Source organism: Leptosomus discolor, chromosome 8, assembly GCF_034619465.1.
Source record: "Leptosomus discolor isolate bLepDis1 chromosome 8, bLepDis1.hap2, whole genome shotgun sequence".
NCBI classification, from domain to species: domain Eukaryota; kingdom Metazoa; phylum Chordata; class Aves; order Leptosomiformes; family Leptosomidae; genus Leptosomus; species Leptosomus discolor.
In genome coordinates, this window is record NC_141398.1 from 42,122,729 (window position 1) to 42,139,997 (window position 17,269).

Below are 17,269 nucleotides of genomic sequence, written 5' to 3' on the forward strand. Positions count from 1 at the left end.
AGTCAAAAAATTTGAAGGTTAGCTTATAAAAAGTGTGATGAATTTTGAGAAACATTGTAACAACGTTTAGGTTTTTTTTATTTTAGGGCTTTTTCTTCAATGAGTATTTCTAGAGTTCAAACAAAATTCAGTTACTCGTGGCTTTCGTGATTTCCAGATGAACAGTAGTAATCATTCATCTGTTGCTTAGCCACTGATATTTTACCTTTTTTCTTTCGTGTTTTGTTTTTTTTTTTTTTTCCTCCAACTGACTGGGGTTTTTGGTGGATGGGTGGTGGGTGTATTAAAACTTTAACTGAGGAAGCCTGTTTACTAAATGGAAATTCAGCTAGAAGTGTGTGTGCACCACTGAAAAACGTGACCTGAACCTGTCTGTGCATGGAAGAGGTCAGTGAGAATGTCTGGTAGCACTGTCTTCCAGTAAATATTCAGTTTAGTGAATCTGGATTTTGGATCTGGTGCTGAATTTGCCCTTTTTCTTTTTTTCTGCATTTGGAAAGCAGTTCATAGTGTTTGTATTGCACAATTAAATGTTTCAAATGAATCAAAATTTTGCCACAAGGTGAAACCTATATTCTTCTGCTGCGACGTCCTATCATCACTTACTGTTATTAAATTGGTCACCTCTTTGATTTCTTTAGAAGATGTTGTCCAAATGAGATCGGGTTCAATATCTTATAAAGGAGCCAAGGAATTCTTTTGAATTGTTCTTGGAATCCCGCATGTGGTAATGCTAGTTTTATACTCGCTCATTACTATAAGGGAAAAAAGAGGTGGTGACTTACTGTGTTGGGACAATATTATGTCTCTGGAGCAATAACTAACCTTTTTTTTTTCTTTTTTCCTCCTCTTTCCTTACATTATTTTTTCATTTTCTGCTGCTGCCCAAGGATTTGTTGCACGGTGCTTCTGCTCGTTTATAAAGTGAGCCCCTAATAATCGTCAGTGGTTTGGGCATGGTTTTAATCTCTGTATAACTAATTGATGTTGGTATTCAGTGGGCTTCAATGTTGGTATTCTGGGAACCAGATTGGAGATGCTGAGATTGAAGGGTGATTTTTGTCTTTGTATGTCCTTGTCTGAAAGAAATAGGTTTTAAGTTTTAGTTCTTGCTTTATTCTCTTCTGTTCTCTTCCTTCAGTCTTCATGGGCTCTGTATATTGCATGTATGCACATGTTACTACTTAAGTGAAAGCACCTCTCATACCAGACCTGCCTCTTAAGAGATAGACTTTGCTTATCATGGGCTTCAACAAGCTGGTCTCAATATCAGTACATGCTTCTAATAATAAATAATGTAAAAAAATCTGCAGATCAGCTTTTTAACTTAAATTTAACTGTATCAGCAGTAGCTGCTTGTTTAGTGGTTCAGCATCTTGATTTCTTCTTATAGTTCTGCTTTTTTGTTTTTATTGTTGAAAATTCCTTCCAGCTGGAAGGAATTTTCAACAATCTTGAAAAACCTGTGAGGAATTCCAATAGTAAATCTTGGAGGTGGTAATTTTCACCATCACCTTTCTGTATAACGTTGTAGAGTACCATAATCTCCAAAAGAGATAGTATTAGTTCTCTTTGATTCAGTAAGTAATTAATGTTAACCTGCTTTTTAGTTATACTGTAATTCAACAGGGCCACTGATTTGCCTCCAGTCATATACTGGATACATAGATAAAGGATACTTAACAGCAACAACAAAACCTGAAACAACCAAACCCACAACAATAAAAAAACCCACCATACAATTCAGATCAGACAGTGGGATGACAGTAGTTGCTCTGACAGGTGCTAAAATACCAGCTGCTCAGCAGATGCTGGTCTTTGGGCATTATGTTGAAGTAAGAGATCTATGGATGTTTACAGGAAACTTCCCTTATAATTTGAAAAATCTGTGCTTGTGAAGAGACCCTTCTAGAATAAAGAAAAATAATACATGTTTCAGACCCTATGGGGAAAAGTTTGAGGAAGAAATGGTGCAAAACCAAGAATTCCATGCAACAGACGTCTCGGTGTCACTTTAGGCCATCACTCTGTACAGCAGTGAGAGAAATCAAGTAAATTATGTACAGCTTGAGTGATGGATTTACATGAAGTTATTTGTGCATATCGGAACAAATTTTTTCCCTAGAAGTTATTTTGCTTTATTTACTGGCTATGGATTTTACTCTTTAGCTACTAAATGAATCAATGAGAAATATTTCTAGTCTCCAAATAATGACCTAATTTTTTTTTTTTTTGCTTCTTACGAGAATGCAGGTTTATAGCGAACACTGGTAGAGTTGGTATTCTGACAAGAACTGTTAGGTTTATGTACAAGTAGATGCGATTTAACTGTGCCCATAGTCTTAGCTGACCAAAAGCCAGTTCACAACTGCTGTCTTGGGTAGGATTCAGCATGCATTTAGTAGTAGTTGCCCAGTTTATGGGAGGTTGGCATGAATGTAAAGTTAACTCATGTCTGCCTGAAAAAGACCATGTGGATTAGTTCTTAGAAAGCAGACCTGCTATTTGGGTAAGTTTGTGGAAGTATAGTAGTGTGTTTCATTCGGAACTATTAAAAAAAATAAACTAGGAGCAGACTAAGATTTAAGGGCCATGGTTACTATCTGAGCTTTATTTAAAGCCACCTGAATTAGCTGAAAAAGGCTAGGGTGGAAATGTAGGGACTTCTTTGTGTATGTGTTTTTATGTAAGAGAAGCTTAAAGTAAATACTGCGTTAAACCTATACTGGGCTTAGGTGCCTTTTATCTGCAGCAAAAAGAGCTTTTGCAATATATTAATCCTCCAAGTCTTCAGAGATCCAGAATTCAAGGCTCATTGTTGCGGGAGGAGGGGGGTGGCTTGTGCTTAAAACAGTAATAAGGAAGTGAAGGGAAATGGATGGATGGCTAGATTCCAAGGGTATTAACAACATTTCTCTCTTGTATCAGGACAGCAGGCTTCATTGTTACTCACTTTTTAGGGATTAGTTTTTTTTTTTCTCTGAAATGCATGCTTAAACAAAGACGTATTCTCTATTTCCTATGAGTTCCTTTTGAAATCTGATGCTTCATAGTCTGAGAGGGATACCCCATCATCTGTGTGCCAATTTTAGGCATAGCACCTTCTGACTAGAGAAGGGAAGGGAAAGAGGATGTGGTAGAGGAAGAATTCCCACTTACTGGTATTTGAAGTCATCTGGCAATATAGCTATTATTGTACACTCACTCCTGTGCTCTCAGAATAGTGTGTGCTGTTTGTTTTGCTTTATTCCTAAATTTATCTTCCACCTGGAAATGCTGCCTGTGTGGAGAAAGCATCTGTGAGACTGGGACTAGTAAATTAGTGGTTGTTGTTTCTGCCTGTTGCCTCCTGTGCTTGAAGCAAGAGACTAATTGGCACCATCTTCAAGCTGTATTTTTGGGAGCAGATGTTACATGCTTCACTATCTGTTCCACAAAACATTCAGGTGGTATCTGTTCCTTAGAGCATTCAGGTGGTTGCTGGTGCTTGTATCAGTACTCTTAAGGTTCAATTAATATACTTTAGTGGCAAAACCAGTTTAGGGTATTTCTACTCACTCTTGTGCCAAAGGTTGCAGTTACCTAGTCATCAGATCTGATTCTATGTTCCAGACGTACTGTATCTAGACTTTTTGCCAAAAGTCCAAGAGCTGGATTTCATCCCTTTGGGAACTGTTCTGTGATAGAGTTTATCGGCAGTTTAGGCTAGCATTGCAGCTGCAATCCTGAAGTGGCCATTTTGCCTATGGTATTTTCCTTTTCTTTCATTTCCTTTTGTTTTTTATTCCCAGTTGGGGCATGTCTAAACATACTTTCCAATTCTAATTTTGTTTTCAGCAATGGGTTAGTTGTTTTCCTAGATTGCTTTGCAGGAGCTGTTTTTAGACTGATCTTTGAATTTCCACTGTAGGAACTGCAAAAATGCAGTGGAAATCAATGTCCTGTTGGTTAGTGACCTGGTTAAATCTGTGCACGGTCTGTAAGGGGACAAGAACAGTCCCGTATTCCCCTCAATGTAGCAGGTACTTCTGAAAGAAATAAAATACTTTGAAGGAAAAAACCCAAACCAAACCATGTACAAGGAGAGAGTGTAGCACACTACCTCTTTATTAACCAGTCTGTCTCTGATACCTATCATCTTAAAAAAGCTTTGGACTGCTGTAAGCATAGCAGATAGTCTGTCTGGGAGATGCTACCATACTGGAGGTAGTTGTTGGTCAGAAATGATCATCTCCTTTAGGAGAAAAGAATTAGTGTTATTTAGTAAATGACATGTATATTATTCTATGGTCTATTGTAATATGTTATTTAATATTATAATAAGTGTTATTTAATATACAGGAGTTGAAATATCTCTGCTGTTTCATATGTTAATACCCAGAAAGGTATTTACCTTACACTTGTAAGGTAAACTGCTGATTCTGTAAAGAAGCAACATGTCCTTCAGGAAACATAATTTTGCCATTATTAACAGATGCGTTAAGCTATAAAAAACCCCACTGTCACAGGGGAGATAACAAGAAGAATGTAGGGAACAGGAAACACTGTTCTTCACTGTTCAATGTAATCTCTACTCCAATCAGCTGCATTTTTTCCCCAGTACATATGCATGTTCTTCCTGCCATCTTGCAGCCTGCCATAGAGGTAATCATTGACCCCAGAGTCTTATTTAGTAACCCCTTGAAAAGCTTCTGTTTTGTTTCCTTCTCCTAGATGAGGCTCTAAATGCCAACCTTATCCCGTACCTAGTTTCCATCTTTCTTGATCCAGCTGCCACCTCTGATCACTGGAAGAAGTCAGTATAGCACCAGAGCATATGCTGAGAACCTTATCTTCATGTCTGTAACATCTGAGGCTGCCTTTTTGAATGGAGCTCTCCATTTAACAGTGGTATTCTGTGTGATCTTCCTTACTAGACTAAGTTAGACTTCTTTATGACTGCTTCAAGGGGAAAAGAGAAATTGCTTTGCCTGAATTGTTTCTGCATTCTACTTCAGTTGTTCTAGGAAATAGATCTCCCCTGCTTGTCATCTATGAGCATGTGAGAGAATCCGATTTAATAGGATGAGATGAAGGAAGACTTTAATAGAGATTGTATTTCATAGATTAAGTCTAACAAAGCAAGACTTGCTATTGCATCGCTCCAGTAGACCACTATATTTTAATGCTACTGTTGACATACTGAGAGTAAGTGGAAGCTCCTGGGTGAGAAAGAATCACAGACTCATTTAGGTTGGAAGGAAAGTCCACCCCCCCAAGAGCTGTGAGCTTAAAGGGAGGAGGGAACAAGGCAGCAGCTCTGAGGAAAGAGGCTGTGTTTCAGTTTGGAGAATCAAGGAAGGTGGGAATGAGATGATAGTGGGATAAGGGAAGGGCAGTAAAGGCACTAACAGTGACATCTGCTTTTAATTTTATATAACTTTAAATTTAAAGGGAATAATTGCATTGGTAACTTCTTACTAGTTACTTGTGTGTTAAGGGTGGGTGTTTGAAAATATGACATGAAGTTTCATATTATCTTAGTATTTTTGTGCTGTCTCAGGTCTCAATAATATTTATACAGGAAACTGCTAGAATCTAGCTCAGTGAACTTGCAGCTGGCTTACTGGGGATATAAGTCACTACGTGGTATTTTTCAGATCTAAGTGGATGCAGAATTTGGCCTGCTGCAGGTGAAGCTAGCAAAACTGTATTTCCATTTTGAGCAATGAGTTTATAGCTTTACCCTTGGCTTTACGCTGTTTGTCCTGCATGGTTGGATGTTTTTGTTCTTACGGGTTTCTGAAATGCAGACAGAATCAGAAGTATTCATGATTATATACTTCCTCAGGCAAGTTAGGGTAGTTATTTCATTCACAGGGAATAAGAATTCTCCCACTTTGTCCTAGTTTGGTTTGCAGTACTACTTGAAATCTGCAAGTTTGAAGAATTTACAGTTCCACAACTTCTGTTTTAATTAACTGCAGTCTTTTACCTGTCTGCCTTCTGATTAGAAGTTGCTTCTATTGCTAGGTATTTTGATCTTTTTCTCTCTTTCTCTCCTTAGGCCTAAACCTAAGGACAACTTTGACATTTCTGTGCAGGGTACTTTTCCCACTTTCATGTTTTCCACATTGTTTATGCATTTCAAGTGTAACCTTTGAAACACTGTCCCTCACAAGAGACTGTAGATCTTTACCTACTGTACATCTACTGATAATCTAAAGTATGTACTATCTTGAGACATTCCTTTCAAAGAGTAAACTTACATTTTGTAGATTTGTTTCAAGGGCAGGTCTGGGAACTGATAAATCTAATATTTGCACGGTCTGGTTGCCCTGGCAGAGACTATCTAGAAAACACTTCTTATATTTGTCTTTTACTTAATGGCATGGGTCTAGACGTGAAGGTGGCTAGAATTCAGTAGTAAAAATTCTGGGAGGTTCTTTTCTTTTACATTCTCTGGGCTCTTGGTTATTGTTCTCTGTGGAAGGTGTATACTATGATGGTTGGTTTGTGTGGTGTTTTTTTTTTTTCATTTCAACTTCCCTTTAGACAGATAGAATGTGTCCTGTATTCCCAAATATAATACCTTTTTCTCCCTAAGCTGGCAGGAGACTTTTTGTATTACAGAAATATCAAAGGAAGGCAGCATGTCTACACTGTGTGTGTTTGGCAGTCCTGTAAAAGTTAGCTCAAAACAGCTATTTTTGGAGAAATGGGAAACACTTCTTGCCAATGAAAGGATATTCTATAACTTAGCTTATGCTAAGTATTTTGTCTTCTGGATTACAGGAGCCACTCCAGTAGTCGTTGTAGCATGTGCAAGAATGCCTAGTCCCTTTCCAGAATATGCAATTTGGAAAGATTAAGATGGATACAAAACAATGTTTCATATTCCCCAAGATCTATTTTGGGCCCTCCAATAGTATGTGTGATTACTGTTCAGATTCAGGATCTCAAATATTTCTTAATCTGATTCATGTGTGGGTTTTTTCATTTTAATTTATTGGTGTGACTGTACCATACAGTCACTATTTTTATTTTAATATTCTTCTGCTACAAACCTGTCATGATGCAGTTACACTGTGTAGTTTATTTCTTTTTCCTATATGGAAATGTACTAGTATAGTATAAATGCTACTTTACCTTCTAAGTGCATTCATGCAGGGACATTTATTTTCTTTAACTACACTGTTGTAGTCTGTGTAGTGCAAGTGTTCTATGCAGCTGAAGTGTTTATCACTCAACTCAAGAGAATCTGCAGTTTATTTCTATGACTGCATAAAAGATCTGAATGAGATGTGTATGCTGCTTCTAATCCCCCACTTCAGTATGCATGCTGGAAGATGCTCCTCTGTCCCATTGAGAGTCGTTACTGGAAGCATGATTACGTAAACTTCAGAGTTTTGTTACCTGATGTTGCTGTCTCATGAGTAGAAGGAAAAAAGGAGAGTTTCATGGTCTGAACTATTTCCCTTCCCTGTTAAGGAACAGTTCAAATACATAGTTTAGAATATTCCCCACGTGTTTACTTTAAATCTGTTTCATAACCAGTAATTCAGTTGATGGTTTTGGGGGTTTTTTTAATCTTGCATAACAATAGTATCTGTCAAATTTGCTGTCTCCTGCCAGTTGTTATATCTGATGCTCTTAATTATGGTTGCAAATGATCATCTGTGTGCCTTGCTGTACCAGAACTGTTCCTTCTCTTGCTGATTATCGTATGTCACACTTGTACTGTAGTATGCACCTGATGACTACAATGGCCTTATTCAGCTGAGCGATCAAGCAAGGAGTGTGTTACAAGCACCGAAAGAGTGGGTCTGTTTGTAACTCTTTGTAACTTCCAAAGAAGGTAAGATGTGACTGGCAGAAACTGGGTCTCCAGTGGTGAACGGGAAGGGAAAGAAGGGCTTGGTGATACAGATTTTTTTGCATATGGCTTTTCCTCTTTAGCTTGCATTGGGATCCTTGCTTTAATTTTTCTGCTTTTGTCCTCTTAAAAAATCAACTAACCTAAGGAAATAGGCCAATTGTGATCTGTAGGTGATGGGATAGCAGTGGTGGAGGTAGTGTGATTGCCTGGTTCCGCTCAGATGGCGTGTTAAACTTCCAGAAAGGGAAGTTTCTAATGTAAAGCTTTCAGTCCAATATTTTATTTTTAGTGTAACAGTAGAAGATTTTTTTTTTTCCTTGATATGGCTACAAAGCCACACAAATGTGTATGCAAAAAACCCCAAACCTCTGGCTTTCACTTTCTTGTATCATACAGCTGTCTAGAGATTTGATCTCCCTAATGCAATGTGAACTATTACTTTTTTTTTTTTTTTTGGAGAGGTTTCTTTAGTATAGTGGCTTTCTAATGCGATTAACGAAATTTGCTAATGGTAACTTTACTGCACTTTTGGCACTAATACATAATTCTTAAAGAAATTTTGGTGTGACCTATGTGGAGTTTGACATTCCAATACTATTGTATTCCATTAAAAATGCTACTGATTAGTTACTATGTGTTTTCTCCTTTAAAAAAAAAAAAAACCACACAACTTCCCATACAAAAAATGACAATCAAATACTGTACCTTGATGGAATTATCTTCATAGATGAAACTACCTTCATGTAGTCACTGTCAACTCTGTTGTTTTCAGATTAGTTGCTTTCTCATGATACTGTTAGATCTGCTAGGGAGAAGGTAGACTAGAGGCCGCATGGTCTGGTGGTGTACAGAAGAACACCTATTATTAGTCTGAGCATTTACATATTTATGTGACCTTGGACAATCTGTTTGACTCTCTTGTTTTACCCAGATTAACTGGAAAACCAGATCAGCAATAGGGTTCTACTATGTATGAGATTGGAAACAGTCTTTGACTAGAAAATAATTCATGGGGTAACTCATCCTGAATTCTAAGCAGTCCAAAGTAGTGTCATACAGATACCACTCTTTTTAGGAGAAAACATCCAGGAAAAGATTTGTACAGATTTTAATCTGTATTTGAAAAGGTGTATGTACATAAAGAAAATCTATATCTATAAGTGTGTATAAATAAGAACATAAAACTAGTGTGTTGTGTGTCTTAAAATGAAACTGGAGGGTTCTATTTACTCTTTTTAACTATGTTGCTTGCAGAATGTGTAGACTTCTCTGCTAACTTGCTATGCAACTCTTCTAAGGTGAATTTCCAGATCTCTACATTGGTACGACACTAATGCTGCTATTTATTTTTTAAAGCTGTCCTCTGTGCTCAGAGGTCTAACTGTGCTCCCTCTGTGCTTTCAGGTGACTCTGAACTGCAGTATTAAAATTGTATTCAGGACTGATGGTAAATGACTGACTGGATCCTATATGGATTAACGGCAAATAGCTGGTTTAGAGCAGACCAGCTTTTAGCTCAGATTTGCAACTCAACCCAAACTGTGTGTCACTTTCTCTTTGAACACAGTGTTTTTCTGAAATAAACCAAGATTACTTCCAAACCTGAACTGGGCTTCAGACATGATGGGTTTTTTTTTGTCTTTTAATTTCTTTCTGCATGCTATTTCTTGACTAACTTTAGTTCTGTGAGAAGAAATTACATGAAGTCTGTACTGACTGTCTTATACATACTTTTAATTTCTAATGTGTACTGTTGCCTATATCTTAAGAATACTTTTATTGCCTGCTAAGTGTTTGGGTGAGTGAAGCTCTGGCATGTACTTGCTTTATTTTCATATGTTTGAATGTAATGCTGATCAGAAACTGCTACTGGTAATAACTGAGAAGACTGATATTTCTTGCAGCATACACAGCGTGCACAAATTCCACAAAAAGTGAAACCCTTGAATAGTTTAACTTTTTATAAACTCCTGAGGGCATATGTGACATGAACTTGACTTGAATTGGGTTAATACATATAAAACTGGTTGGTTTTCTGGCATAGACCGTATGTTTTGCCTGGCACTGATTTCTCCGACAAACTAACCTTGTATGCTGAGCTTTTGATCCTTCAACTTTTGGTTTTGAAACTTCATTGAGATCCATTTCTATTCAACAAACAGGGCTTCCAGTCTTAGCTTGGAAGGCCTTCCAGCATGTTATGAGAAATGGCTGGGGCACTATAGGGCAGACAGACATCTGCTTTAAACTCAGCGTTTTGGAACTGCCTTTTAAGAATTCATGAGGGCAAATGCACTCCGAAGTAAATCAGTTCCAATGACTAAACAATCTCATTTGCTAACCTGCTTTTTTCTTAGCCTTGTTAAAATTATAGTAAAGACTTCTTTAATTGTTGGACTGCACCAAATTTTACTTCACTTTACTGAACAGTCTTTCTTGCGCTGTATAGCTGTGTTAAGTACAGCTCATCCTCCCAACACAGAACTGACAGCTCTATCACTTTTTTATTTTTTTTAAACTTTTCATGTGAGTATTCACATGCCATAGAACCTTTGTCACTTGGCCAGTAGTCCACACAGTACAAGAGTTATTCACTGAATGCCTGGACTTTCTTGCTCCCTTTATTAACATCTAAATCTTTCTTTTCATATCAACCTTTAATCTGAATAACATCTCTAGCAAAATCTTAGCATGGAATTATGTCTATGTCATTCTGTTCAGCACACCAGCAGAATGAGCTGCTGCCATTCACCAAGCTAAAAGCTGAATTCTTTTAATCTTCAGTCACTTCTCCTCCTTCCCATTCTCACATCCAGAATCTTTTTGCTACAGACATAGGAGTGGAGTGAACCAGATGCACAGCTTTAAAAACTGCATTTCCAGGTGTGGTCTCTGGTCTTCATAGGTGTTTTTTTTCTTTTGTTGTCTTGTACCATTGCAGCTCCACACAGATTCCATCCTCGTGCTTTACAACTTTAGTGGCCAGCCCAGTGGAGAGGCCTTGGTGACTTTTCCAAGCCTGGATCTAGCTAAGAAAGCAGTGGCTGAGAAAAACGGACAGCTCCTGGGAAGCCGTTATGTAGAACTGTACCTGGTCTAACTAAACACTCTTTGGGGGATGGGGAAAGGATGTTGCACTGAACACCGTGCCTTTTGCAAAATAAGAAGTCTTCCCTTGCCACCCAGGCAGCAGCAAATGTGCCTTTTCAGCATAATATGTTGGAACGTAGAGCGGTACATGTCCTGTATTTAATTTGAAAACTGGAGTATCCTATGCCAAAGATAAAGTGAAACCAAAAATGATGCAGTTAATTTACTTGATTTCTAATGTACTTGTTTAAAAATAAGCAAACCCGCTCCTGGCATCTCGTTAATTCTGAAGACAATCGAATAGCACTTCAGCTATCGCAGCCATGGGAGAAACCTGTTCAGTAGCATTTGAAGTGGAAAGTGAAGCTTAAGTCATTCAGATTCTTCTGTGTTGAGTTTTTAAGAGTTCACACTTTGTCAAGTGTCTGTTTTTTGTAGAGTTTAAATGTCTTTAGAAAGATCTTTTGGAATGCATAGCTTTCCCAGTTCAAAGAGTAGATCATATTGATTGTTTGTTTGTTTTGTTTTGTTCTTGACTGGAAAATACCAGGATGCTGGGCCCCAAATGCAACTGTGCTTTCTCATGTTTTCATTATATGTTGTTTTGCAAAAGCCATATTTGTCTTTTTTACCAATGTACTGCTGCCAACATGTAAAGGAAAAAAATAAAAACAACAGCAAAACCAGAAAAATATTCCCTGCCCCCAACCCCAAACTTTTAATCTCTACAGGACAAAAATGGCACATAAACCTGAGTACTAATAAGTTATATTTTTTTATTTAAGCATAATAGCTTTCAGATTTTGTATTAAAGATTTTGCTCTAGTTTATGTGCATGCAATTTGTTTACATCTTTAAACTACTTTATTTGTATATTATGAAACAAGATACGTTGAAATCTCAAAGCTCTAGTGCATGCTTTTTTCTTGTTCCCTCAGTGTATATATACATAAGCTAGAAGTACTTTTACATCATGTAGCATGTGTTTAAAAAAAAAGACATCTGCTGTAGAAGCACTATATGACTTTGTTTTTACTGTGCCTTACTTCAAACCATTCCAAGTGCAATACCAGCAGAGCAAAAGGTAATGAATCATGTTGTGACATGTTCATGGATGTCTGAATTGATCTTTTTTGTTAGTGTACAATTTGAGTTGTACTTCAAAGAACTGAATGATGTATGCTTCTTTATATTACAACAAATAAAAGATGCTTATGATGTGTATTGGCTTTTGAAACTAACTTATGCTTTGTTTTAATATTTTCATGGGCCGTCATTCGCTGATAAATAAACTTCTACTCATTTTTCTCTTTCTCCTAGATGTAGGTAGGCATATGTACCTTGCAAGACAGGTGTGGGTTTTGGTTTGTTGTGTGGTTTTGGTTTTGGTTTTTTTTCTTTTTTCTTTTTTTGCATGTGCTGGTAAGCCAGAAATACACGTGATACATATTTCTCCTGTAGTGGAACACTTCTTAGGCAATGTAACCGTTTACATGCTTTCTTATTCTGGTGCCAGAGGAAACAAAGTATTGAACTGGAAATGGTGTTCATGTTTGGATTTAATTGACCTAATAGGTCATCTGCTTTTCTGTGCAACCCAAAATGCTATGTTTATGTCATGGTGGAGCCAGACAGCCTTTCTGTAGTAAAAATGGAGGTGGAATCATATTAAGATAATAAGGTTTGTTTTTTCTCTAGTTGGAAGCATCCCATGCCAGATGCTATTTCATCATTAAAACCTCCCAGCTGAAGTTTTAACACAATCAGGTGGGACTGGAGGGAAAGCTTTTTCATGATTTTAAAGTGGGACTGTTTGCATTGTTCTGATTCCAGGATTTGTCTTGGTGAAGTCTACCAAGAATCTTGGTTTTAAAGTAATTTGAATACTAGAGAGGACTGTACCATGATGATTAATGTTCTCATTGTGCCTTTGAGGAGAATGCTTCTGCCTCTTTAAAATTTTGACAGCCTCTATCCTGAGCAATACAGTACCTATGCCATGTAGCTACCCCTTCAGTTAATACACTGTTGCCTTCTGGCATAGTCCAGCTGGTCACCTCTTGATTAGGGCTTTGCGATCAGTTTGAAACATCTTATTTTTCCTCTTAATAGCCTGTACAGAACTTGTGGTTTTCTGTTAGCTAAAATGATGCTCAATCTACTGAAAGCATCTAGTCTTTACGGCTTTTTCTGTTGTTCATAGGGGCTCTGCTCCTTGGCAGGTTGGGCAAGCTCAGCCAGGGTGGGAATGCCTCCAGTTAACACATCAGCCATGCTTTAGATCTACACCTTCCTCTTGCTCTTTCAACACCTTCATGGCTTAGTCAACAGTGATCATGGTTTAATTTTAAGTGCAGCCCTGTGCTCTGCCATGTCCATTAAAGAAGAGGCTTAGCTATCTCCAGCTGCTGTTGTAATCACTGTTCAGCGTGAGATAGTGGAACCTAGTTATTGGACTTGGACATTTCAGGCTGTGTGTGTATAAAACCGAATACATGGGACCTGTGAGTAGCGTACATTTTTTAAGAAGTTCTCTGTGCAAAATGACTGCAAGGGTGGTGACAGCGTTTGGGTTAGACCAGAACCCAGGTGGGGTCTGACAACAGGCTGGACCTGCAGGTGCCCTTCCTCTGAGCAGCCTTGCTGGCATCGAGCTCTGGTCTTTCAGGAAAGAAAATAATAGTAAAAGGAGACAGTGGAATAGCTCATTTATACGCATGTTGCTCCGGAATTTAAAAAAAAAAAAAAAGTAAAAAAGTGCCTCCCCATGGGGCAGGGGCTGAGCGGGGCAGGCAGGCCCGGCTCCGGCACCTCGGCACCTGCTGCGACTGCACGCCATCCCCCGCCCTCAGGGCGGGCTCGGGCCGCGGCTCCCTCAGCCCCGCCGGGCCCGCGGGAGCGGCCCCCCGCCGACAGCGGGTTAACAGCGAGGGCGGCCGGCGTCTGCCGCCTGGGTTTTGCCCTTTTCCGCGGTCAAAACGAGACGGGCCCGTGGCAGAGTTGTTTCCCTGGGTAGTAGGCTCCAGGGCTGGGGGGGCAGAGGAGCCCGAGGGGCCTCCGCAGGCGGCTGTGGCCCTGCAGGGCCGGGTCCCCACCGCGTCAGAGGGCACTCGGCCTCCCTCCGCCGTGCCCCAAGACCTGGCATCTGGTTGCGAACGGTTTTTCCCCAGCCCTTTGCACGGCCAGGCTGTGTTTGCCGTCGGCGTTCGGTGCTGTCCCGCAGAGGCTCAGGAGCGAACACCACAGCACGAAGGCCTCCCTTCGCTGGACTGTGGATGTGCCCCAGCGCGGGCTGCCCCGGAGAGCTCATGGGGCTCAGCTGTGCGAGGGGGGGAGGCTGCTCCGAGGCCAGGAGGATGTGATGAGGCCGTCATAATTTGAGCGTTGGAGAGCTCGGGCACGGCAGGCAGCTTCTGGAAGTCAAGGTGTGCTTATGCTTACACCTTAGCTGTGCTCCTGGAGGCAGCGTGTGCCAGAAGTAATGTCAGTTTGGAGCTGCTTACCTGCAGTTTAGCTGGAGAGGAGGCTTATTTATACTAATGAGCTGGCTTTCAAATCCAAGAGTTCTCCTTCACAAGTGGAACATAAACACTTGTATCAAGCGTCTTTGAATGGTGGCTTATGTCACTGGAGAAGGCTGGGAACTTGGGGTAAGGCTGAAATTTCTTTTTTCTTCTCTTTGATGTAGACATTTGTTCTTGGTGATTCAATTTTTAGACCATGCTGTGTTGCAGAAGCCTTACAAAGGGATTCTTGTCTGTATGTGCGTGTGGTTTAATGGAATAAGAAAAATAAATATAAAAAGTGTTAAGCTTTAACTGTTTCACCGAAGAAAGAGCTGTGATTTGTCCATTACTGTTGTTAAAGGGTCCTTGCACTCTTGTGTCACTTGTGTCCTCAGCCACAAAACTGGTTTCTCAAAAAGAAGATTATTCTGTGCTCACCATCAGCAAAATGCCTTACCTGCACTTGTATTGCTATTTTATCTAATGGAAGAACAGAATTCACGCTGTTTGCATTTCATCCCTTAGCTTTGTGCTTCTGATAGTGCTCATTTGGAGAGGATACTTTTACTTATGCATTTCTGCTGCCATTTTCTTGATACTGATAATTTTACCTGGAAATTATTTACATGTTGTTCCATCCCATGGGTTGTACCTCCCCAGTTTAGAGAGAAGACAGCTTAGTCTTACTGCTTGTGTTTGAGACCAGGTGAGACTGAAGAGTTTGAAATGGCTGTTCTCTAGTTTAGTAGTTGCAGCTGTGCTTCCAGATCAAGTGTTTTGTGTTGGAATTTCTTCATCTGCAGAGCAGACCCACACGGGACAGGCCTGTAGGTTTTGCTTGTTTATGTGAACAAAGACATTTTCCGCAAACTTTTATGAGTGAAGCTCAACTCATGATCTTTTTTTTAAAAGAAAAAAAGCCTTTCAACACCTTCATTTTTGAAATAGTATTTGTTTCACTTCAGTCAGTGGAAATGAATCACAAGGCCTGCTGTTTAACCAGTTGCATCCTGTTTTGTATAATTGTATAGATCTGTATTTGACAAAGTCCATGGTAATGAATTTTGAGTCTACCACTTATAGTATCTATCTGATTGCATCTAAAGATAACCTTATATTCTGAAACACAAAACTCCTGGTATGTGCCAAGATTTGCCTGTAGTAAACTTAGAATGTTGCTTTTTTAGATCTATTTGTTATATGGGTTTTAAAAAAGCAAATCCAAAATAAACCAGAGGCCTGATTTTTTTTTTTCCTTTTTTTTTTTTTTTTCTTTTTATATAATCAGGTGAGGGCCACTGTATTTAGCTGGAAATGTAAATATTCAAATAAAGATGATGGCATGTTAATTTAGACTTGCCAATTGCCATTTTTTATATTGGTGTGTTATTCCTTTTTCATTTACATGCTTGGTGATTTAAAAAAAAAATATCTGGCTATTTGACGTTGCTTTCTGTCTGCTTGCTGATAATAAAAAGTAGAGTTTGAATAAAATGCCTTCCCTTCTGTAAACATTACTAAAGTATTGTTGTAATGGTGTCTATTTAATGTCAGGTGTGTCTTTGAAAGAATATCTTTTGCTGTGGGTTTTTTTAGTAGTCGTTATTTAGTGGCAGGAGTAAGAGCTTTTAGATTTGTCAGGAGCATCAGTGGATTTTTAGTTTGGTATTGTAATTTTATTAAACTTGATTTGGCGTTGACTGCTTACACTAATCTTTGCTACCAGTAGATGTCCCCTTCCGATCAGGGTTTGCGAGTAGTGTGCTTGAAACACAAAATGGTTAGGGGCCTGCGAGTTTCCTTGATAGCGACTGCAGTAGGAGCCTTTGCACACAAGTCTCAGTAAATAATCTGGTGTCCGTTAGTCTTAAAATCGGAGGTCATTATGGTTCCCATAAAACAGTTAATTTTTTTTTTTTTTTTAATTTAAATGTTCTTGTTTTTCTGCTTTAAATGTTTTCTGTGTAGTGGTGCACTCATTGATATTTGATAGGGTTGCTTTGAAATGTACAAATTTATTTCAAATTGTGAAATTTACAGTAGTATCTGACTCTAAAAGTTTATTTTTTCCAACTAAATAAAAATTGCTCTACAGAAAGAAATCATTAAAATACCTAACAGAAGTCCAGTGGAGGAGGAGTGCTTTAAGTGTGACCCAAATGTCACATACTATTTTAGAACATAAGAAACTAAGGGACCAAGAAGTGAAAGCAAAATTACTCTTCTGGCTTTAAGAAAAAAATTTATTACAATAGCATAAAGTTAAGGGTTTATGACCGATTAAATTTGGTAGCAAAAAGCGTGATTGCAGCCCAGGATGGCCAGGCGTTTGATTGTGATGGCTGCCTGCTCCCAGCTGGTAGATCCGAGTGCGGTGTTATGCTTTGCTGATTGATTTACTTGCTCTTGGCCTTGTGGTTGGTTCTTGGTTTCCTGGTGCGGTATAATGGCCTCGATATTGGCAGTGTTTCTCTTGAAGTGGTGACTTTCTCAAGCTGCTCGTTCAGCTCCTCGTTGCTGGGGGTTGTAAACTACTGTTGGCAGAGAGCAAACTTGCTGTTCTTGTTGGTTTGCATCCTGTTTCCAGCCTACTCCAGATCTGCAGCTGCTGGATCTCCTGCCGTGGTGTCCAAACACACAGGGACAGAGGGACTTGCCTTCCTCCTGGTGCTGCCTTTGCAGAGCAGGCTGTGCTTAGGGCTCAGAGGGAGCTGGAGCTCAGCATGAGGAAAACTAGACTTGGCACTTACTTTGCCCCTCCATCTGAGGCCCATGGCTGATGTTCTGAATCGCACTGTGTGTGTTCATTTCCCCT

General features: G+C 39.2%; 1 protein-coding gene across 3 annotated transcripts in view; it reads left to right on the forward strand.

Annotated features, from left to right (window-relative positions):
* The window catches only part of ESRP2 (epithelial splicing regulatory protein 2), a 45,301-nt gene extending 34,343 nt beyond the window's left edge, over positions 1–10,958 (forward strand). For 2 of the 3 annotated variants that reach the window (XM_086469159.1, XM_009961509.2), the window contains exon 15: positions 7,726–7,815. In XM_086469159.1, the coding sequence (XP_086325285.1) occupies positions 7,726–7,815 (90 nt within the window). Of the gene's footprint in view, positions 1–7,725; positions 7,816–10,799 lie in introns of those variants that run through there. The other variant, XM_086469160.1, reaches the window with a different exon arrangement.
* The last annotated feature ends 6,311 nt before the right edge of the window (positions 10,959–17,269 follow it).